At 42.0% G+C, this 25,028-nt stretch overlaps 1 protein-coding gene across 4 annotated transcripts in view; it reads left to right on the forward strand.

Moving 5' to 3' along the window:
* The first annotated feature begins 7,425 nt into the window (after positions 1 to 7,425).
* The window catches only part of LOC148027247 (FkbM family methyltransferase), a 41,887-nt gene continuing 24,284 nt past the window's right edge, over positions 7,426 to 25,028 (forward strand). The window contains exons 1-2 of one of the 4 annotated variants that reach the window (XM_087691823.1): positions 7,426 to 7,569; positions 7,737 to 8,431. In XM_087691823.1, coding sequence (XP_087547949.1) covers positions 7,763 to 8,431 — 669 coding nt within the window. In that variant the 5' untranslated portion in view covers positions 7,426 to 7,569; positions 7,737 to 7,762. Of the gene's footprint in view, positions 7,615 to 7,636; positions 8,432 to 25,028 lie in introns of those variants that run through there. The other 3 variants (XM_087691824.1, XM_087691825.1, XM_087691822.1) reach the window with 3 other exon arrangements.

The raw sequence follows: 25,028 nt of genomic DNA on the forward strand, positions 1-25,028 counted from the left end.
TTGGAACTCTATTGGGACTCCACAAAATACTTACAGGTCAAAACAGGTCTCCTAAAGGTGTAGACAGGCAGCTGGACTGCACAGTACAGCAGTACTTTTTCTATTACAAAATTTTCTGTATAAAAAATGGGAGTACATGCTTATGCTCAGTTTGAAGAGGGCATCCTTGCCTCCTGTTTGAACAAAAAGTAGGTCAATCAGAGCTTCCTAGCTCAAGTTACGGGCAAAACAGTGATAGGTGGTCTAGCGGGACTGCACCTAACAATGGCAGGGAATAAGGGAAAGACTAAGGCAAATGATGACCTGCAGCAACAAATAAGGGATGCACGTGCCCCAAGGGCTGAAACTAACCCTGAGGTGGAAGATGAAGATTATTCTCATGGCATGGATAGCCTCAGCACACTCACTAATACCCTCAGTTCGCAGGAGACAAGGCATGCTGAGAGACATAGAGAATTGATGGAAGGCATTGGTCAAATGAAGACCACTATGGACACCCTTGCTGCCCAGATTACTAAGTGGATGGAATTTCAAATGAAAGGGAAGGAACATGAAGATAGATCGGGTATGCATGCTGAACGAGTGATGGCTCCACCAGTGAATGCAGCAAATATGAGCTCTCAAGGCATTTTGGGGAGAATGGGCATTCCTAACAGCACTTTTGAATAGGGAGAGCTTTCACATAAACAGGAGGAGCCCATGAACAATGTAATGAGGGGAAATTTTCAGTTATCACAAGGCCCCATGCCATCTATACGAGCTCAGCCATCTTTTGGTAGAAATCTCTCTAACAATGGTTCATTTTTGGGTAGCCACATGGATCAGCCTCAGTTTGGATATGTGGGACAGCCACCTAATCATGAAAGAGAGATGAGAGACAAGATTGTCTTCTCAAAATTCAATGGTCAATCGTCATCCCCAACTGAACTTGAGGAGTGGCTCTCCAAGCTTGAGGACTATTTTGACATCCTACCCCGTAATGATGACCAAAAGATCCATTTTGTAACGATCCACTTGGAAGGATTTGCACATACATGGTGGAGGTACATTAAAAGAGAAAATCAGCAAAAGTAAACTCATGGGAAGCATTCAAGGCAATCGTGGTGCAAGTATTTGTCTCACCAATGGAGAAAGAAAAGCTTGCTCGCCGATGGTATGGGCTTGAACAGCATGTTCTTGCTGTTAGAGAATATACAAATCAGTTCCTCAACCTTACCATGTATGTTGAGTTGATTAGTGATGATGCCAAGTTACACAAGTATGTGTATGGACTAGATCCCCAACTCTCGGCTGATGTTTCAGCTCAAGACCCATCGAATTTGTTCAAAGCTATTGAATTGGCTGAAAGGCACTCTTGCAAGTATCGTCGGGATGCTTCATTTCAGTATGGACAGCAAAGAGGGGCATCTCAGCCAGTGTTTGGGCATCAAAGAGGACACATGCAGTCATATTCTGGACAGCAAAGAGGTGCTCTAAGGCCAGGGTAGTTTGGGACCAGTTATGGTGGTGGTAACATGTCATTCAGCACTCCAAAAATCCCCACATACCCTACTTTTAATGCTTCAAGACCACAAGGCAATTTAAGGACAGCAAACAGCCCAAGAATGGATAATAGGCAAGGGGACAACAGAAATAAAAATGCTTTAGCCTTTGGTAGTCCAAGGTTCATTCCCATGGATTTGTATAAAGAAAGAAAAGAAAAGGGGCTTTGTTTTAAAGTGTGGCGAGAAGTATACAGCTGGTCATGCTTCAAAATGTGCTTTTAGAAATACCAAGGCACGGGTTCACAGCATGTTGGTATTTGAGGACTTAGAGAAGGACCCTGAAGATACACATGCTTTCATGATGATTCCTAAAACAGATGATGCTAATGAAGAGTTTGCTCAAGAAGAGTTCTTTGACCTTGCTGATTCGTTTGCTTTTGACCCCAGTGGCCATTTATCACAGAGTATGGGTAGAAAGATTGAACCCCATGCTGAAACACATGCTGCCACTGCTTATACCATATCAATGGATGCTTGGACAGGATCCAAAAGCCCTAATACATTGCGTATTAAGGGCCAAATTCATGGGAAGGATGTGTTTATACTCGTGGACAGTGGTAGCACTCATAGTTTCATTAACAGAGCAGTCATGGACAGGCTAAAGTGTTTTCCCACTGATTTACAACAACCATTGAAGGTGCAAGTTGCCAATGGGGATGAAGAAATTAGCACACAAGTATGCCCTGCTGTTCATATTCAGTTTGCTGAAAATTTTGGACAACAATTGGATTTAATTGCATTAGAAATGGGGGCTATAGACGTTGTCTTGGGTTGTGATTGGCTGAAAACTTTGGGCACTATAACCATGGAAATTTCCTTGCTATATATGGAGTTTGTCAGTGCGGGACAGCTCATTCACTTGCAAGGAATTCAAAATGATAGTGAATTTCAGCTCATTACCAGCAAACAACTCAAGAAGGAGTTCAAGAAATGGTCCCAAATCTTTGTATTGCAGTTAAATAAAGAAAATTCAAATCAGTCCACTAAAATAGTAAAGAATTGATAATTGAAAACTCTTTTAGAAGAGTACAAGGACCTCTTCCAAGTGCTCACAACACTACCCCCTAATAGGGCGGTTGATCATCTCATAGATTTGGAGCCTCATTCAAAGCCTGTGAACAAGCCACCTTATAGATTGTCTAGGTGCGAAAGAGAAGAAGTTGCCAGACAAGTCAAAGAATTACTAGACATGGGATTCATTGAGCCCAGTTCTTCACCGTATGCTTCCCCTATGTTATTGGTCAAAAAGAAGGATGGATCTTTCAGGATGTGCATAGATTACATGGATCTTAATAAGATCACCGTGAAGAACAGATACCCTATTCCACACATAGATGACTTCCTGGATGAGCTCAAGGGGGCTAAGTACTTTACGAAGATAGATTTGAGGTCAAGCTATCACCAGATCCGCATGAGGGCAGGGGGTGAAGTCAAAACAATATTTCGGATTGATAGGGGACTTCACACTTCTTGGTCATGCCTTTTGGGTTAACTAATGCACCGGCCACCTTTTAGAGCTTAATGAACAAAATACTTCAGCCTTTTCTTTTCAGATTTATGTTGGTATTCTTTGATGACATCCTCATCTATAGTAGATCACTGAAGGATCACCTTTGGCACATGAGCAAGGTGTTTGATGTATTGAGGTAGCATAGGCTCTTTGCCAAGGAAACAAAATGTTCTTTCATGCAGACGGAGGTGGAATACTTGGGGCATATCGTTAGTGAAGATGGAATTAGGGTTGATCCTAAGAAAGCGCAATGTATAAAAGACTGTCCCACACTTGCAATTACCACTTCACTTAGAGGATTTCTTGGTCTCTCATCATTCTATCGCAGATTCATTAGGCATTATGCCACTATTGCAGCTCCCCTGATGGATAGGCTTAAGAAAGAGGCCTTTTCCTGGGATGCCACCCATCTTGGTTTGCCTAGATTTTTTGAAAGAATTCACCATTCAGTGTGATGCCAGCAGCAGAGGCATAGGGGCTGTATTGTTACAAGAGTATGGGGTTATAGCATTTGAGAGCCGCAAACTTGCTGAAAATGAGATGACCATGAATGTATACGACCAAGAAATGCTGGCCATCCTTCATGCCATTAAGAAATGGCACCACTACTTGTATGGCAGTAGATTTAGGGTCAAGAGCGACCATAGGGTCCTCAAATACTTCCTCTCCCAATCTAATCTTACCCCCAAACAACGCAGATGGGTAGCTACATTGCAAAACTATGACTTTAACATTACACATACACGGGGAAAAGACAATGTAGTTGCTGATTCATTATCAAGAATGTGGGCTTGTAAAGTTTCAGCTATTATGGAACTTCATAGTGATTGGATAGAAGAGCTTCAGGAGGCCTATTTGTTAGATGATGATTTTAGCCACATTTTCCAGAAATTACAGCAAGGGCATGTAGAAGAAAACTCTCCATATCAGCTCAAGAATGGTCTCTTATGGTTTCAGGGCAGGATTGCCATCCCATACACTTCCCCATTCAAGCAAAAGATCATGCAAGAGATGCATTCTTCACCTACAACTGGTCACTTGGGCATTTTTAACACTTATGACAATATTGCTAAAAGCTTCCATTGGAAGGGCCTATGGAAGGATGTAAAAGATTTTGTTTTGAGCTGCGTGTCATGTCAACAAAACAAAGACAACACCTTAAAACTAGCTGGTTTACTACAGCCATTGCTTATGCCTGAGGGCAAATGGACACATATCACTATGGACTTTATAACCGGCTTACCGGTGACCTTGAAGGGGTGGAACAACATCTATGTAGTTGTGGACAGACTCACCAAGGCAGCCCATTTCATTCCTAAAAAGATTCAATATAGTGCTTCTCAAGTAGCTAGCCAATTCATGGAACATGTTTTCAAATTACATGGCTTACCACATGTCATTGTGCATGACCGGGAAGCTAAATTCATGAGCAATTTTTGGTAGGCAGTTTTCAGCTCTATGGGCACTCAATTAGCTCCTTCCACTGCTTATCATCCACAAACTGATGGCCAAACAGAGAGGGTTAACAAGTGGCTGGAAACCTAATTGAGGCATTTCTGTTATGATGTGCAAAACACTTGGGACTCATGGTTGCATCTGGCTGAGTTTGCCTATAACAACTCTATACACTCTAGCATTGGAGTTTCACCATTCGAGGCAGTGTATGGATATAAGGTGCCCCTCCCCACGGTTATCTTCAATGATAAAATAAACCCACAAAGCAAGGAGGAATTGGATAAAATGCAGGCCTTACTTCAGCAGTGCAAAGTCAACTTGAAGAAAGCTCAGGATCAAATGAAGCTTTATGCTGATGACAAAAGAAGGGATGTTGAATTCCAAGAAGGGGATTTGGTGCTCTTGAAGGTGCCCAAGTCCAGATATGCCACCCTTAAGGATGGATCCAGCAATAAGTTGGCACACAGGTTCTATGGGCCATATCGGATTATCAAAAGAGTGGGAGACTTGGCATATCAGTTGGAACTACCACCATCCACGAAAATTCATAATGTTTTCCATGTGAGCCAATTGAAGCCCTTCATTAGATCATCAGTGGATTATGTTGAGGAGCTACCACCGATAAATGAAGAAGGCATCATTCAATATATACCCGAGCAAATCATTGGACAAAGGGAAAAGAAGCTTCGCTCTCGCTCCATCATGGAATACTTGATTAAGTGGCAAGGTTTACCACTTGAGGAAGCTTCTTGGAGGTTAGCTTCAGTTTTGGAACAGTTCCCATATCTATTAGACGCAAATTTGGCTGAATCTAGCTAACTATGGCCCTGTTTTTCTCCCAGAATGATTGCAGACAGCTCTCTGTTTCAAAGCAGATTTTACCCTGCACTATGGACAACAACAGACATCATACATGGGCTGAAAGTACTCCTCGAGAGCTCTGTTTTGATATATGGCCCACCCCGATCAGAGTCTCCTACATAAAGTTACGACAGATTTACTACAGCAGGGTCCTGTAGTAAACAGCTTGCTGTCCACTGTCGGCAACTCACATTCACTCAAGATACTTGGGTCAAAATTCATTTTTTTATAATTTTCCAATAAGACCCATGTAACGTACATACACCAATGACCCGACATACGTAATAATACCTCTTCATTCATTTGTAAACCCTTGTAATAATGCAGCAGAGTAGTTCTCTGATCTGCTCCTACCCAGTTAGCATAAGTGCCCAAATTGTTTTTGAGGGCCAAAACCTTCGGGTGGGGATGGAATGTAAGAGAAGGGGATTTAATAATGGGGAGAGGGGGATTTAATAATGGGAAAATACTAGCTACACTGGCTAGTATATAAGGTGTTAGGGACTTGATTTTTCATTATTAGATTTTAATACAAGTCTCCTTTCATCTTCATCTCCTTCTCCAAGCTCTCATGGCTTCTTTCTCTCTCTTTTTCTAGTCTTTCTCTCTCCTCGTCACTCTCTTTCTCTCTCTTCTACACACTCTCTCTCTCTCTCTCTCTCTCTCTCTCTCTCTTCTCCTTCTCTCTCTCCTGTCTCCTTCATTACAACCAAATATGATAGTGCCTATGGAAAGAAGAAAGTCAAGGAATTTAATTAAATTTAGAAAGAGAGGTTGCACACACAAAGGTGCGCGCGCGCGCGCACACACACACACACACACACACAGAGTTTTAATAGACAAAAAAATTGTAAAGGCAATTGCACTTAGAATCAAATTCCTTTTAGCCAAGGTGCTACATAGAGACAAATATGGTTTCTTGCATGGAAGGCATATCCATGATGCTTTTTTAAACTCATTATGTGTTATTAGATTGGCCTTAGAAAGAGATGGAAAATTTATCCTTATCAATATGGACATGGATAAGGTCTACAACAAGATAAGGTGGGATTTTGTCATAGCCACTCTAGCCTTAGATGGGGTTTGGCAAACACTTCTATAGTATGACTAATGGTCTCTTTGCAAATGCTTCAGTAGCAATCTATGTGAATGGGCTTAAATCCTAGAGCTTCTAATTGAGGCGGTCATTGAGGCAAGGGTGTTCCCTAGCACCCTTATTGTTTGCCATTATCATGGACTCCCTCCTTAGGATGATTGACCACAAGGTGGATCAAGGCACACTATAAGGACTCTTGCCTTTGGATGGATCACATTTTTGTACACAAATGTCTAGACAACAATTCAAAGGTGTCGAAAGCCTCCCAACAAAACATTAATACTTTTCTTGAAGTTTATAATCTCTTTTGTTTTGTTTCAAGCTTTGTGGTCAACATTAGGAAAATAGAGATAATTCCTTTGTCTTTGGAGAAGGAGGAGGATTAGATAACCAATCATGGAGAAGTTGGAGAAGACCGAAGGGATTTCATCTTATGCTATGCAAATGGCTTGAATTGGGATTTAGTAGCTTGGGGATTAGTATTTGTGACTCAAGATAATATAAAACAATCTAACACTACCATAGCCCTACTGTAATGCTAAAAGTCAATGATCAAAATGCTGAATTGGCTAGAAGTTGATCATAGTTAGGGTGGCCCCTCTCTTAGGTAGCATATTTGGATTTGTGCCTTTGCCTATGAGGATGGAACCACACCAACCAAGAAAGATTGGATGAAATGCAAGGCACTAGGCAAGAAAGGGTTAAGAAGATGGCTAGATTTATGGGGTCATCAAACATGCAAAGCTATTGGAAATAGAGGAAGCCACAAGAAAATTTGGGCTTGTAAGTCCTTGTTTTGGCAGGTTTGCATTTTGTAACACTCCTGACGCAGCTCGGAGCGCAGCTGCAAATATTTTTCGATAGCAATATCAAATTATCTAGCAAAAAATAAAAGAAAAAGCTTATAGGCAATGGGCATCCCCTTGTACGTAACGAACGGTGGTGGGGGCAACTCGGGGGAATGAGCGCTCGCAAAAATGTGAAGAGGTCTCGGCTGGATAGGCCTCCACAAAGGTGGACAGGAGCGTAGAACGACTAGGCAGGCTCCCAGTTCCAGTACATTCCAGGAGCTTCAGGCTCAGCCAAACTACCAACCTTTACCTGTGCGTGTGAACTTGCTCACAACCCTGTTACTTTCTCTACTAAAGGTTCTCTGGTTAGCTACTAGTATTTCAAGTATTCCATCTTTGCGTGTTACATGTAAGTTTTGCTCTGGTGCGCCATCATTGTGAGTGATCTCGTAGTTTGGTTTTTTATGCTGTGGGGGTAGGTTACTACATAGGACAGACATCGGTTATGATGGCACAAGCTAAATTTCCTGCATGGAGAAGAGAAAAGAGCAATACCTCGCGGCAGCAGCTTCGGAATTGCGCCATCTGTGTACTTCTCCTCCTCTTGGGGAGCTTCGTCATATTCGTTGTAGCACTGTACCCCAGGTCTCTTCCATTTTGCAGAATGCAGCCAGAAGACCTTAATAGAAATACGACGACTGCGTCTATTGCGATTCATAACATCGGACATTCTGCATCCCTCGAGTTTGATTGCATCAGTTCCACTCAGATGGGACCAGTTTTAGCTCACCGAATCGAGAAAGTCGATCATCCATTCTTTATTTCCCTTGCAGACCTGGGGACCCCTGAGAAACCCAATCGAAATTTTCAGCGAATTTTGAAAGGCAAGCTGTTTCAAAAGCCTGCTATATCTGAAACAGTACAGATTCTTCTTGAGAAGCTGAGGGCAAGTGGTTTTGCCAGTGGAAGATCCATAGTAGTTGATGTTGGTGCAAATGTAGGGATGGCCACCTTTGCGGCTGCTGCAATGGGATACAATGTCCTTGCCTTTGAACCAGTTTTGGAGAATCTCTACAAACTTTGTGACGGGGTTTACTTAAATCGGGCAACCTCATTGGTCAAGCTGTATCATACTGCCGTGTCAGACTCACTTGGATACATAACCATGCATAAGGTAAGCTGGTGTCTCCTGAAGGCTTTCAGTTCTGTATGAGCTTTTTTGTGGAAGTAATTTGCTTCCTTTTCAAGCACAGCTCAATTGTTCTGCTCCTTTTTGTTGTATGGAGCATCTTACATTTGTTTTTGGTAGATGACTGCACAGAAAAGATGCACTGTGATATTGGTGCACAGTGAAAATTGCTGCATAGTCATTTCTTTGTGCATTTGTTGTACTCAAACTATTTACAGCATATTTTATGCATGGTGAAATAGTGGTCAAAGCAATTGAATCATTGCTCATCAAAGTTTGTTAGCATGTGGAGCACTTTAGGATGCCCCTCCTATTGTAAGCAATTTAAGCATGTGGGTGATGCTGGGCAGTAGGACAACTTTTTCTGACCAATTTTTGTTAGTGAGTGTACCAATATTTGCTTCCTTTGTTTGGCTATGGAGGAGAGAAGAGAGTGCAAGTAGCTATAAGTGAGCTTTCATTAAGATAAGAAGAGTTATCAGCTTTGCTAAAGAAATCATGGTAAGAAATGTGAGTATTTGACTTGGCGGGGTTCACTTGACATACCTTAAAGGAAGTGGCACATGGCTCTTGCACTTTTGATTGGCTTTCATATCCATTGAAGGATCACATCACAAAGATGGAGAATCAAGATAAGCTTCATGCCTTGATAAGCAGGTTGCCTTGAATGACATGGTTGTGACTCTCGTCACATCTACCATCCTTGAAGTAACATGTCGTCTATACCAATCTTCTCACCTTGTGTTTGTTTGGGATACTATCACTTGGGAGGAGTTAGTCCCTATGGTTTCTAATTAGGATGCACAACATTAGGGGTCCAAATTAGGAGGATTGGGACTGCTAGGTGTGCTTTTGTGGCCGGCATCGTCATCACGAAGAGGAAAAAAAAGAAGAAAGGAAAGAAAATTGAATTAGAGTCTTCTTCTAATTTGACTTTGGCGTAGAGGACAAGCAAAAAGGTTTTCCCAAGTGTCCACATTGTGGGAAGACTTGGCATCCTGAGGAAGTGTTGAAAGAAGTACCCTCATTTTCATCATGGTGCAAAGGATGGAGCGAGAAGCCTACCCCTACATCCACATTTGCGCCCATCGTTATGGCTGAGTCAGTCTTCCTTCACATTGATCAAGTGGAAAAGAGCTTCTTGTTTTCAGATTGGATATGGCTCTTGGATAGCAGTGCTTTGAGTCACATGACTTTCATGTGTGATTGGCTCCAAAATCTTCGTTCCTAGAAGGGTACCTTCATTGTAGGTGACAACTCAGTAGTGTCTATTAGTGGTCTTGGTACCATGCTGGTTTGACTCGATCGTCCATCTTCAAGTTTTGTGGTGGAGGTCCTCCAAGTTCTGAATTTGGGCTTCCATCTACTTTGAATATATGGTCTTACTCTTCTTGGCACTTGGGTTATCTTTATAGGGCTGGCCATATTTGTAGAGGTTGCTACATTTGAAGCCATTCTTTGCACATGTTGTAAGGAGCGTGGGCTTTATGGGCTCCATTCCCCTTCTTTTGTAAAGGTTCGTGGCTCCTTCGGATCTTCTATCCCATTTTGTGGGGGAGGGGGGGGGGATGCCAACATCCATTATACAACTTTGGATTCCTTGGCCCTTTTATTAGTGGGATACTCCCAAGATGTGCAGCTCTTGTAGGGGTGCATATCTTCATAGGGCCTTTATTGCAACAATACTTTCCCTAAGCTTTCCTTTTTCTTCGAGTCACCCTTCTTTGTTGCTAGCATGCCTATTCTGCGCCTTTTGGTCCCTAATATCCATCTTTGGTAGGAGTGCTTTATCATTTATGGCATTTTCAATAGCTTCTCGCCATCATCTTTTAATTTGATTAAAGACTTGGTCCATTCATTCTTGTATGTATATGTTTCTTGTGACTCATTCGAAGCCTCTCTAATCTCATTGGTATCTTATTGCCACCCCTATCACTCAATTCTTATTTGAAGAGGGGTTTATGCTACTTCACTAGTTCTCTTAATCGAAAGACTTCATTGATATTCACATGTTTGATCTCCTATCAAATTTTTTGCTTCCCTTTCCTTTAGCCACACCCAAGATCTGAGGGGTGTTAGCAAACATGTTATTTTGTGTCTTGTTCTGTATACGTCTCTTCCTCGTGAGCCTCAATTTGAGTTAGATAAGGACATTGGGCGCTCTATCATTGCCATCGTTGGTTAGTCTATTTGGATAAGGACATTGGGAGCTCTATCATTGCCATCATTGGTTGTTGAGAAACCCTTCACCCTTCATGTGCAGTTTGCATTTTTGCGTTTTGCGTTTAAGGTTTGTAGCCCCAAAAAGGGGCACTATCCTAGACTGACTGTGCCTATTTATAGGCCACTCTCTCATTCATTCCTCACGGTTGATTCATTTAGTCCGTCACCTCTTCTCTCCAGCCTCTCCACTACCCTCATGCCCCTTCAGGAGGACATTGCGGTTCGTGGTTCATGGCTGTCTTCATCATCTTCCTTGTGCTACGGCACCCTGTTTCCCTTGTATCACATTCACTCCACGATTCAAAACTTCATCATTCCATTCATCAGAGTTTCTTCTCTCTTCTCTTTCCTTCTTAATGTTTGCCGAGTTCAGTCTGTGTTTCTCCCTCTGTCAACCCTACTGTCTTGTTGGTATGTCATCTTTTGACATGGTATTAGAGTTGGATCTGCTCAAATAGCGGCAAAGATCCTCCACTCTAGTGAAGGCAAAGACCAGTGGCGGGTTCAACATCCACTTCTCTTCTTCTTCCGCTGCATCAAAATCTCGTTTTTGCAGATTTCCGTTGCATCAAAGTCTCGATTTTGCAGATTTCAGGTGTTTTAGCTTGTTGCCCACATCCCGTTCGCGGAGGACATCTCAGCTGAAGCTGTCTATTGCTGTCTCTATCAGTTGGCTCTTGATTTCTAGCCCTCTTCACGCAGTTTGGAGCTGATTTCAGCCAGGCGACTGCTGTTCCTATATGCAGACCTGTTGCCGTACAGCTTGCTATGTCATCACAATCCTATTGCTTGCGTTTTTAGTCTTTCTCTCACCCGTTGCCTATGTTTTTAGTATTTCTCTCTCCTACAAGCTGTCCTGCCTACGTTTTTAGTCTTTCTCTCTCCTCACATGTGTTTTTCTACTGGTTGCAACCTCTTACTGCTGGTCGCATCCTCCCACTGGTAGCTCACTTTCAGCCCTTCCACTACCCTCCCATCCCTTGAGGCGAACATTGCAGTTCGTGCTTCACACTGCCCTCACACCCCTTGAGGCGGACATTGCGGTTTGTGGTTCATGGTGGTTGACATTTTCCTTCTTCAGCAAGGCATATTGGTATCCATGGCTTCTTTACCAACAGATGACCAGACTACTGGATGCTCCTACTGTGGCATCATCGGACACACTACCGATGCTTGCCGACTTCAACATTTGCTCTCCATGCCTCAGGAGTACATGCGTCTTCCACCTCTCCTTTCTGGGCCACATAGATTATTCTGCATCGGCTATTAGAGTACTATGCTCAAGGCAATAAGACACATCCGATGCACACTAAGTCCTTTCGAGCACATGAAGGATTGATTGGTGCTACGACCTCCTGGAGATTGTCGCAATGCCAGTGGTAGTCTTCTCCCACCTATTTTCGGGTACAGTGGCTACCACGGTGTGCGGTTCCGCAATCCGCTCCATCAAGAGACAGTGATTGTTTGATACCGTCTCCTCGTCAGTTTGCTCCTTCAGAGACAGTGGCTGCTCGACTTCTTCCTCTTTTTCGGCTGCCCAGTCTGCTCCATTGAGAGACAACGACTGTTTCCCACCTCTTGCTCATTCTGAGCCCCACCCTTTCCCACCCTCGACTACTTAGGTTCGAGAGGCCACCTTTGGGAGCTCTTCAGCATCCCAGATATCTTCTTCGGCACGACCAACGGCACTTTCTTCGTCATCAGACATTTCGGAGTTCGTGATCCATGAGTTTTTGGATTCCCTATCTACTTTAGAGGGGGATTCTGAGGGGAATGTTATTTCTTTGCCCTCAGAGGGGGCATCTACCTCTTCTTAGACTTTAGCGGGGGCCCCTCCACCTCCCACCTCAGAGGGGGAACCTACTCCACATGAAGTTCTTTACCCATTCTATGCTTTGTTGGGGTGGTTGTCTTCGACCAGTCATCTCTTCTACTAATACCTAGGATTTTCACAGACCACCTAGATCGGGACCTTGGAGGTTCAGCCGCGACTTAGTGACGAGGCCTTTGTATTCCTTCCAGGATGGATACATGGAGCTAGTGGCTTTTCTCTCGAGGTTGAGTTTCGGGTTCTCCAATTTACTTATCTACTGTTCTTTACTGTAGGTTACCTTTCAGGTGGAAATCGTGGATCTTCAGGATCCCCTACATCTTCTTCCTCCTCTTCTGTTATTGCCTTGGTCACTTGGTCAGCATGGAGCCGCCTTCTGAGATCGAGTACGGGCATATCCTTATGGTTCTCAGCACCACACAAAGTTCGACATTTCTCCTATGCATTGCATATTTTCATCATATTTGTACTAGGGCGTTTGGGCAAGTGATCCATTTTCCCACGAGGGAAACTGTCCAAGTGGCACTTGCTGTATGAGCATTCTTCAGCATGTAGCATTGCATCTCCATCTCACTCTTCTCTCGTTCCCCTTTTTGGGCCTGAGAGGGGATGCTAAGAAACCCTTCACCTGCAGTTTGCGTTTCTGCGTTTTGCGTTTCTGCGTTTTGCGTTTAGGGTTTGCAGCCCCGAAAAGGGGCGCCATCCTAGACTGACTGTGCCTATTTATAGGCCACTCTCTCATTCATTCCTTATGGCTGATTCATTCAGTCCATCACCTCTTCTCTCCAGCCTCTCCACTACCCTCACACCCCTTCAGGAGGACATTGCGGTTCGTGGTTCATGGCTGTCTTCATCATCTTTCTTGTGCTACGGCACCCTTGTTTCCTTGTATCACATTCACTCCATGATTCAGAACTTCATCATTCCATTCATCAGAGTTTTCTCTCTCTTCTCTTCCCTTCTCCATGTTTGCCGAGTTCACTGTGTTCCTCCCCGCCAATCCTATTGTCTCGCTGGTACGTTATCTTTTGACATTGGTTAGTCTATCTTGCGTAAATTTTCTCCATGACAAGCATATTAGGTGGAGATTAGGGTTTTGATGCCTTTGTCATTGTTTCCATTGTCACTTTTAGCTTGTTTACACACATAGTGGAGTGCATTTTCGATGTTAGCCATGTGGGCAACTTGAGTGGCATTTCTCTCATGGAGTTTGGAGAGCCAACTTTGACGTGGCGCTTGAGTATGGGTGGTCAAGTTGGTTTGTTTTATGCAGGATGCTTATATATAAGCAGCCACTCAAATGCTTTAACAACACGTTGCATCCAACTATCTTTCTCTGCCATCTTCATCAGTTAGATTCTCATCTTTTGCCATTAGTTTGGCACACTCATTAATGTGGATCATACACTTGTAGGGGTTGTTTGTTTGTAGCCTTGCATTGTGTTCAGATCAAATTGTTTTGAAGTAACCAACCTTTTGTATATCAATTGTTACCAAGACATATTGGCTCAATGATTCAAATTAATTTTATACTCATATTATTTGAGTGCTTCGAAATATAATTAAATGTTCGTCTTTTTATTCAAGGGTGGCCAATGTCCAAAATGCCCTATGATTATACTTGGGTCATCATTGACGAGATGCCCAAGAGAAATTAAAAGGTTAGTCTAGCAGTCAGACTGACAAGAAAGCTTAGATGACTAAGCCCATATAAAGAGTGGTTACAAAAAGTGAAGCCACATGCTTATGATCAAAGAAATAAGCTATGAACTAGTGAACCTATATCATGAAGCTCTACAGAATCTAAATTTGGTGACTTTTAAAATTTAAGAGGTTACTATTTTCGGAAGTTGCTCAAATGGAAATTCTGTTTGTATTAAAGGTTCTAGAATTTCACAAGGAACAATTTGGTCTTTAGCGGCTAGAGTAGAAGGTTTAGAAGCTTTTTCCTTTAGAAAAGTGACATGTGACATCTAGAGCAAGACATGTGTCATTTTGAAGAGACAAGTACGTGCCATTTTCAGCAAACACTTTTGAGCACCCAAGGTCCACATCTAGATATTGTAGGTCTCTCTCTTCATTTCCAATAAGCTCTCATGCTGAATTTTCAGCCACATGCTATCTATCGCTCATCCAAGAAGTACTCTCTACTTAGCTTGATTTAGTCCAAGCACTAAAGAAGAAAATCAGCTTATTGTCGGGAGTATGCAAAAATTAGGGTTTCAAAATCCCAATTTTCAGAATTGTAGCAAATCAGCCCTTTTGTATATGGTTTAGGCAAGGTGCCTGTGGTTTGTCTCAATAAATTCCTATAAAGGGGGAGGGGCCGGTTTCCCTCTCAAATGCACCTCGTAAAACTTGAACCAACAACCTTAAGATTACGAGCTCAAGCTAGAAGCACTAGGCTTTGTGACAATTGGATTTACGTCCAATCTATTTATTGAATGAAAACACGGACGTCCACTATCTTGTATGTTGATGATTTGATCACCTATCTCACTTGAATGAGATGCCGAGTAGAGAGTGTGACACGATAGATCTTGGCCTCCTTCAATCAAGTCACCAATTTGTGTCACTTGTACAAGTCATAAAGCTAATAGTTATACCACTCAAATCTTTTATGCATAGACCTCTCCTAACGCATTGATAATCTACACTTCATGTATTTTAATATTCCTCAATTCTTTTATGCATAGACCTCTCATAATGCATTTGCAATCTACACTTCATGTATTCTAAGATTTGAGTAGGCACTAGATCACATGAGATCTTGTTTGGAGTTCACATTGGGTTAGCAATCTCAACACTTAACAATCTATAATAGGTGTAGTTTTTACTTCTGGTTGGATGATCGTGGAATAGTAAGGAGTAGATGACTTTTACTTTTTTTCCTATGGGTGGAGTATAGGCGTGTGTTGGTAGCAATCCATGAGGTCATGTGGCTCATAAGGTTGCTTGTAAATTTGGCTTTCCACAATAGTGGAGATTGATTGCTCTTTGATACGACAACTAGAGTTGCTTGGCTATTCCCAAGAAGAAGCTCTTGCTAGATGCATATTGAGGTCAAAGTTTGGGAGTATATCCTTGATAGAGAATTGGAGCTCGGCGATTGTCTTGCTTGGGACCATGTGGTGTGGAACATTGTGAAGAGGAACACGAACAAGGAGAGAGAAGGGAAGAGAAAGATTGCAATGAAAGAAGAGAATGGAAGAAGAAAATCTGCACTGAATCTGAATGGAAATTGAATACAAAGAGTGGACCGATGAGTCCTTGCATGCAGCCCAAGGCATGAGTGAGGGTATTGGATTAGGCCAATGATAGAAGGCAGCACCAGACGATGGAGGAGTGTCTGAAATGTTGGAGCGTGTTGAAACCTGAAAAGCAGAATGACCAGCCAATTGATGGGGGCAGCTATAAATAGCTGAAAATGCCAAAAATTGGCCAGCGAGTATCAGGCCATGCATTAAATGTTGGACGACCTGCATTAATTAATACAAGAAATGCTAGCGCAAAATAAAAAATGCTGATCACCACAAATTTGGTGTGAAAACACCCTACAACAATTGAAAAAGAAATGCAAGGCTCTTTGTAAACCTCAGCCAGTGTGAACACACTGAAAGTTTAAAACGATCTGGAAAAGAAATGCATGCTTTAAGTAGAGCTGCTTCCTCTGTCAAAACACGACGGATTGCGTGTCTGTGCAAGACCCTCATGACTAGTCACAATCCCTAAAGACCAAAGCAGATGGAAGGGGTCCAAGGTTGGTAGAAGAAGTGCCAATGTTGATGAATTTCATCAATGAAGAAACTCCTGACAAAAAAGACGGCTTGCTCAATGAAGACAACCTGGGTATCAAGTCTAGTAAAGCTATGATTTGAGAGGAGTGGGAAGCCCATGTCCAGAAGCTGTAGGACTTCGAAATAGAGCTTGACACCCAATTGGCCCCAAAACTAGTGCCCCTTGTAGTATCTCTTTAGGTTGTATTCCATGACTCTTGTAGTACGTTGTACAACCGAGAATTAGCTTCAATCCTCGAGAAGTGTCAAGCCTTGCCTTGGATTCAAAAGATGTGCTCTCGAATCCCCACCTCTATTGATTGAGCCAATCTCTCTACAAATTGTGGAACTTTGGTCTGTCACAAATGATGAGCAGCACAAATCCCCAAATTGCCCCTTGATTTTCAATTACATTTGAGCACAAATTGGGTCTTCAACACTTGCATGCAGGTCACTTTGATCGTAGATGAGCAATCTTCTTCAGATCTGTTGTAATCCCTTAGATTTCCAGCAAATCCTTCTATTACAGTGCTGAGATTTAATGGTGCACTTCCCCAGACAGCTGAGAAACCCTAATTTTCTGCTGCAACTCAGTTCTGAACAAGCAATCTCAGTGATGTACATCTTAATTTTTGAATCCAGCAGTGATTTTGAGAGAGAGAGAGAGAGAGAGAGAGCGCCATGGTGTGGCTGCCCTGACCTGCATGTCAGTCGCCGCCCTAACCTGTGTGCCAGACGCTGTACCCTTCCCCGCAACTGCCAGGCTTGACCTGCGTACCAGTTCCTGCCAGACACTGTACTCTGTCCTCCCAGTCGCCAGCCCTCATCTGCGCACCAGTTGCTGTGCCCTGCCTGAATTGCTGCGTGCCCTATTTCTGCAGTTAGCCTCCCTGCACCTGCTGCAGTGACGAGTTGTATCTACTGCAGAGAGAAAGTGACGACCTGTATCTTCTGCAGAGGCAGCCCTATCTGTCAGTCACCCTACGCAGCCTTGTTCATCAGCTTCCCTGTGCGCAGGCCATTCATCAGTTTCCTTGCACGCAGGCCTGCATTAGGGTTTCCTGTGTCATCGATCTGATGCACAGGTGCAGGTCACACAGATTGCCAGTTGTCAGGCGCAACCTGTCTTACAGCTTCCTGACAGGTGCAGGATTCAGGCATGTTTCAGCCTTCACGTGGACAGAAGAAGGTTTCAAACAGCAGCATAAACCACCATCATGTGTCTTGGAATCCCTGCAGTGCACAGGAATAGACCTGAGGCATGGAGGAGGATGAAATAACCCTGAATGCTAACATGGAGTGTGCTGAGCCCCTTGTCAAGCATTCCAAGTGTGTAGACACCTCCTTGGTGGACGGGTCAAATATGTTGCCCTGTGGGTAATTGCAAACAATGCTGTGTGCTTTAAGACATGTCACACTTATAATTATTCAATGTTCAAGCAGCAAGGTAGTCAGATGATTCCCAGGACTTGGGATTGGGAGCATCTTCTGGAATTTGCCAACACCTTGCTTGGGGAGTATGTGCAACATAATTAGGATATTTGTAGTAACTTTGAAGAGAGTGATGTCATCGTTACTATTGTGGAAACAAAGCAGGTGTTGAGCTCGTTCTCCTCCCTCCATGAAAAAGCTGTCATCTTGTTTGGTGCATGTTGTCCCATGGGGGCCCATGGTAGACTTCACAGAATTGTTAATGCAAGAATGTCTAGTTTGGGTGGAAGTGGAGGGCTGGCCGGCCGTGTTGTAATATCCTTCCCCTCACTCGCATGAATGGGTGCTTGAGGGGGCCTGGGAGGTTTATAAAGGTTAAGAAAAGGAAAGAAACAAATGAAACTGGTGGTTGCCATAACCCACACAAACATCATGACCTCTGGCTGAACGCGCTTTGATTGTAAGCAAATCACATGATTATCCCACAAGCGTGCGATAAGCATGTGCCCTGAAAGCATCACCGAGAACAAGAGAGAGAATAGCAAATGGTGGCCATTTTTGAGTTAATGAGAGGATCAATAGTCTTATATAAGGTTATATGAGCTTTATCTTAAGGCAAAAATGGAAGGTGATCAATTTCAAGTGTGCTGAAAAAAAAGATAAATAAATAAATATGTATATATATATATATATAGAGAGAGAGAGAGAGAGAGAGAGAGAGAGAGAGAGAGAGAGAGAGAGTACGAGGAGGAGGGAAGAAGAGAAGAAAGGTGAAGAAGAAGAGAGAGGGGGGAAATAGAGGAGGAGAAGGTAAGAAGAAGGTGGAGGAGTAGAAGGGAAGAGAGAGGAGTGGAAGAAGAGAAGGCGAGAAGAAGAGAGGAGTATAAGAAGAGAAGAGAAGAAGAAGGTACGGGAGAAGAAGAGAGAGAGAGAGAGGGGAAAAGGAAAAGAAGGAATAGAGAAGTAGAGGAGAAGAAAGAGAGAGTAATAGAGAGAGGAGGTAGAGAGAGAGAGGAGATAGAGTGAGAGGTAGAGATAGTGGAGATAGGGAGATGTTAGGAATAAAAGCTCACCATGCCTTTCACCATGTTCGGGTGTGAACGCACCCTTACACTTTGTACTTTATATATATTCAAAACCTAAAATGTGGTACACAAGTCTTTGTACCAAACATCAAGTGTTGTGCTCATTCTCTCACTCTTTTGCTCTCAACTCTCTGCACCTTCACTCTTAGCTCAGCTCACGCACAGCTTTCACAACAAACTAGTATCAAAGCACACAGGCTGTGCATGCTTCCCAAAGCCAGTGACAAGCGTCAGGCTGCATGACAGGCGAGCAGGAGGAGCAGGTGGGCAAGAGCTTCAGGTGCTAGACGTGCAACGGGCAGGTGGCGCAGGAGTTGCAGACGGGCTCGACAGGCAGCAGTCGGTAGGTCGCAGGCTGTAGGAGACGCGTTTCAGGCGACCAGGCTCAAGCGACACGCTGTAGACGATATGCTGCAAACAACATGTGACCGGATGAAACAGGTTCCAGGCACATGGTGGACGGGACGGGCTGCGACCAGTTGCCACAAACGTGGCATACGAAGAGCAGAAGTCAACGCTTTAAAAAAGAGGAAAATATCATTTTTTTTCTTTTTTCCTTTATGCGTTCACATGCCAAGGCACAAAGCCAAATTCTCCCCAATAAAATTGGGGCTTTTCTCGGATTTGGGGACTTTAATGCAAAAGTGGACAAGCTGACTCAGAAATTGCGAAATCAATGCACAATTGCCCATGAAATTTTGGGCCTTTTCACATTCCAGTGAAATTTGTTCAATTTTAGTGAAATTTGTGCACACCGGACCCAAAAAATTTGGGGCTTTTGCAGAATTTCATCAATTTGTGCAAGACTTGGTTGGTATATGCACTTGGGTACTTGAATTGATGCAATTTGAAGAGATTATCCTCTAAAATTTTGGGGCTTTTGACCCAAATTGTCAAATTTGTGCTTGGGAATGCTTTTGGAGCAGAAATTGCAGTGAAATTTTGGGGATTTCACATGTAACTGTTGGCGTGATCTCTAATTGTGTCATAAATTTCTTGAGGAGTGCAGCAAACGACATTTTTTAATTCTGAAAATTTCATATGCAGATCTGAAATTTCTGCAATCTTGGGTTTTTCATTGCTGGTTGGTACTCTTGTGCACTTGTGGTCACTTGTGCCATATTTGGGCTTGCCTTTGGTGATTGGTTAGTCAATTTGGGACTGCAAATTATGGCTGGAAACAGTGACAGCAGTAATCTTTTGCACATTAAGAAGTTTGAGGGTGCCCATAATTTTGCAATGTGGCAGAAACAATGCTACAATGTCTTGGTGCAAAAAAACATGTAAAGCCCATCAAAACAAAGGGGATCAAACCAGTAGTCATGAAACAAGATGAGTGGGATTACTTGGACAAGCTTGCTTGCTCTACCATTGAGCTCTTAGTGTCAGACAATTTGCTCTTCAACATTGAGAAGCTGAATTCAGCATATGCAATGTGGCAAAGGCTTGAAGAATTGTATGCTTAGAAAAGTGCAGCCAGCAAGGTTTATTGGTTGAAAAATTTGATGGACTTTCTCATGAAAGAGGGTACAGCCATGTCTGTACATTCGAATGAGTTTAACTTAATTTTCAGTCAGTTGATTGCTTTGGATTTTCATATTGATGAAGAGTTCAAAGCTGCCTTCTTGCTATGTACTCTATCTGAAAGTTGGGATACTTTTAGAACAGCTTTGAGTAATTCGAATGCTCAGCTGTTATACTCTGATGTGGAGAGTTCTTTGCTGATGGAAGAACTCAATAGGTAGAATAACTCAGCAAACAAGTTTTCAAATGCATTACACACTAGAGGCAGATTTCAGCATAAGAGCAGTTCTGAAAACAGAGCACGTAACAAATCTCGTGGAAAAAATGTGGAGTGCCATCATTGTGGCAAAAAGGGGCACTACAAAAGAGATTGCTTTCGGCTAAAGAAAGAGAAGGGCAAAAACAAAAACAATGAAGCCAACAAGGCTGAAAACAAGGACAGCTAGTTTGTCAAAAAGAGCAATGTGAAATAGAAGAGGTTAATGTAGTCACTCATGATAATGACAGTGATGGTGATGTACTTCTAGTTTCTTCTTTGGATGCACATGTATTGATTGCAGATTCTGAGGATGGTATACACGCTTGGATACTTGATTCAGGTGCATCCTTTCATGTCACACCACATCGAGTGGTTCTCTGACTACAATGGTGCTGTACGTGGTGTTGTCCACTTGGGGGATAACTATGCATGTAAAATTGCAGGCATTGGCAGTGTGAAATTGGAATTTCAGTATGGCTCCGTGTTTGTTTTGCATAATGTGAGACATGTACCTCAAATCAAGAAGAGCTTGATTAGTACAGGGCAACTAGTTGATGAAGGCTATCACACCACCTTTAGGGATAGCAAATGGAAAATATGTAAGGGTTCCCACATTGTTGCTAATGGGTCCAAAAGTGATACTCTGTATCCTTTGCATGTATCTAGTGTGCGTGACCATGTTGTTATTTACCGTCTTTGAGGTATGCTGATTTTGAACAGTGTGATCATTGCATTTATGGTGAACATGCTCAAATGTCACACAAAAAATCTTTCTCTCAAGTCTTCACCCTTAGAGTTAGTACATTCAGATGTATGTCAAATGCCAAGGTTATCTTTAGGGGGGGAAGAAGTATTTTATTACCTTTGTTGATGATGCCACACGCAAAGTTTGGGTTTATCCAATCCATCGCAAAGGCAAGGCCTTGGATAAATTTAAAAAATTCATGGCACTTTCTGAAAATCACACCAGCAAGACGTTAAAATGCCTTCGCTTTGACAATGGTGGGGAATATGTGTCCAAAGTCTTTCTTTCAAGACTTTTGTGACAGCAAAGGGATTAAGAGGAAGCTTAGTGCTCCTCATAATCAGCCCCAAAATGGTGTTGCAGAGCGTATGAATCGGATCATTCAAGACAAGGTCCGTACAATGTTGTCACATGCTACTTTATCCCATGGTTTTTGGGCAGGGGCTGTCATGATAGTCGTACACTTGATTAATCGGTCACCAAATAGGTCTTGGTTGGAGGGGGGGGGGGGGGGGGGTTTCCCCAAGAAGCGTGGTTGGGCAAGCCACCTTCGTATGCACACTTGAAAGTGTTTGGCTGCGAAGCATTTGTGCACATATGCAAGAAAGAATGCAGCAAACTTGAGCCAAAGTCCTGTAAACGCATTTTTCTAAGATATGGTGATGAAGGTGAAATGGGGTATAGATTATGGGATCTCGAGAAAAGAAAAGTAGTACGCAGTAATGATGTCATCTTTCGGGGAGATTGCATGCACAAACGTCTTGAAAGAACAGAGGAGGTCCAAAGGGTTGTATTCCGGGACAGCAGCAAATACCTGCTGAAAATGTCCTTGAAATTGCAGGAAATGATGCTGTAAATGATCAACAGGGTCTTGCCCATGATGTCCTACAAATTCAGCAAGAACATGTGCACCTGGAACAACTTGAACCAGTTATACAACAAGTTGTAACTGCAGAACAATAAGCTGTTAATGCAGATTTACAGGCTGAACAACCAACAAATATTGACCACTGGGTCCGCAGGTCAACCAGAGTGCAAAAACAACCAAATGGATTTTTTCATGGAGTAAACTATGTGGCTGATTATGTCATGTTAATAGATTGTGGTGAACCGTTATGCTTACAGGAATATGGACCGGCAAGATAGTAAGAAATGGCAAAAAGCAATGCTATCGGAAATGGAATCTCTCATGAAGAATGACACTTGGGATTTGGTACTCTTGCCAAAAGGATAAAAAGTGCTATCTTGTAATTGGGTTTACAAAATGAAAGTCACTTCTGATTCTTTGCCCAAGTACAAGACACGCTTGGTTGCTAAAGGGTACAAGCAAGAACATGGAATTGATTTTGATGAAATCTTTTCTCCTGTAGTCAAAATGACTACTTTGTGAATCATCTTGGGCTTGGTTGCATCTGAGGACATGGAACTCATACAAATGGATGTAAAAACTACCTTCTTATATGGTGATCTGCATGTGGAAATCTACATGTAGCAGCCTGACGGTTTTGTTGCAAAGGAAAATGGTGCGTAAATCGGATGCTGAATGCGTGTGTAGTGTGCGCTGGAAGGTCCCCAAGAAAAGAACTCTACTAAAGCTCATAAAACAAGAATGAAGATTTGCATGACATGAAGAAAAGATACAAATTGGATACAATCTCCCCCCATGCCTTGTGTGAGCGCTTCACAAGGCATGTATTTATAAATTTATTTATCTCAAAGCTAAAAAATAGCCAAATTTTACAATTAGCATGCTTTGGTTTTTGTGTTTGCTTTTGTTTAAATAAAAAATAGTGGTTGGGCGGCCCAAAAGTCAGGTTGTGTTCAAATACAATGTCCAATAATAAAATATTTAAACTGAGCGTCCATGCGCATACAAAATAATAAATGTTTGTCAACGCTTCAATAAATAAGCGGGGCTAAATAAATATTAGTGCTACGTCTTTAATAATAAGACGCACGTAAAAAAAAGAGAGAATTTTTTCTAGGTAATTTGAATACACGCTATTGCCCAGTGTTTTCCAACGCCACCGCTGCTTGCTCCACTTCAATTGAAGCATTCACAATTGTTAGAAAATAATAAAATTAAATCGATAAAAGTGAATATCCAGCAGTCTTCAACTACAAAATAAATAAATAGATTGAAACTCTGTCCTAAGCTTAATTTAATACGAGTGCACTCTAAAATCATAAACACCCATTAATTTAAATATTTATTTTGTGGAATCATCTGTTGTGGAATCACCCACGTGCACGTTAAATTAATATGATGTCGAAAAGGATAGCCGTCCCCGTTAACTTCTTGCACAAGGAATCCATCTTGTGTACAAGCCCCGACAAATAAATATAGTTTTACGAAATCCATTGCAAAACCTCACGGAATCCACCGTGGAATAAAAAACTCACGGAATCCACCGTGGAATATGGCTCCTGGCATCATACCCTCGGGGTGGAATAGCAATTGCCCTCAATTGCTATTAGCTCAATGTGGAGTGAGCAGTGAGGGATAAACACTTACGTTGCAGACATGCATCCATTGGGTCTCTTCAACAGGATGATTTTTAAACTTAACCAAATATCTTAAGTATCTACGGCCAGTTTTAGTGGTCATAAAGTCAGTATCTAAAATAGTTTCAGGTTCAAGGATTTCAGTTTCTTCTTCTAACAAAGGAGGGTTTTCATAGACAGGGCGAATAGGTAATTGGCCTCTAAAAGACCGTAATAAACTGATATGAAAAGTATTGTGGATTTTCTAGTATTGGGTACTTTTAATTTAAATGCATTATCATTGATTTTGTGAATGATCTTGAAAGATCCATAAAATCTAGAGGGTAACTTAACAACAGGGTGTTTCTCAACACTTTGTAATCTTCTTTTTTCAATGCGTAGCCAAACATAATCATCAACTTTGAAACTCATGGCTTTTCTTTTCTTATTAGCTTGTTTCGTGTATGATTGCTAGACTTTCGCAATCATGTCTTTAACTTCAGTAAAAATAGTAGCATACGTATTAACAATGTCACGAGTAGCTTTAACTTTGTTTGACAATGATGTAACATGTGTAGATAATCTATGTTCATAAATGATTTTAAAAGGTGCTTTTTGTGTAGCTGTGTGTGGTATATTGTTGTATGCAAATTGAAGTAAATGCATATGTGTATTCCATGTTTGTGGTTTTGAAATTCTGTATGTATGCAAATGATCTAGAATTGTACTGTTAGTAGCTTCTGTTTGTCCATTGGTTTCAGGATGGAATGCAAATGAAAAATCAATCTTAGTATCTAAATTAGCAAACAAAGTAGTCCAAAAATTATTCCAAAATCTAGAATCACGATCGGAAATAATAACTTTTGGCAAACTATGGTTAGTAAAAACAGTCTTAAAAAACAATTGTGTAGCTTGAGATGTAATTAATGTTTTTTTGCATGGAATAAAATATGCTTGTTTGTTAAATCGATCTATAATAGTCAAAATCATATCATGATTAGCTTGTGTGTTAGGCAAACCAGTTATAAAATCCATTGAAATATGTTGCTATGGTCGTTTAGGAATTGATAAAGGCATTAACAAATCATGTTGCTTAACATGATGTCGCTTAACTCTTTAACAAATTAAACATTCAAAAATAAAGTTAAAAATATCAGATTTCATTTGTGGCCAGAAAAAATCTTCAACCAATGTACGTAAAGTAGAAATAATAAATCTATGGCT

Source organism: Lygodium microphyllum, chromosome 13, assembly GCF_053477565.2.
Source record: "Lygodium microphyllum isolate KBCC chromosome 13, Lygodium_microphyllum_v1.1.10, whole genome shotgun sequence".
In the NCBI taxonomy this organism is placed as follows: domain Eukaryota; kingdom Viridiplantae; phylum Streptophyta; class Polypodiopsida; order Schizaeales; family Lygodiaceae; genus Lygodium; species Lygodium microphyllum.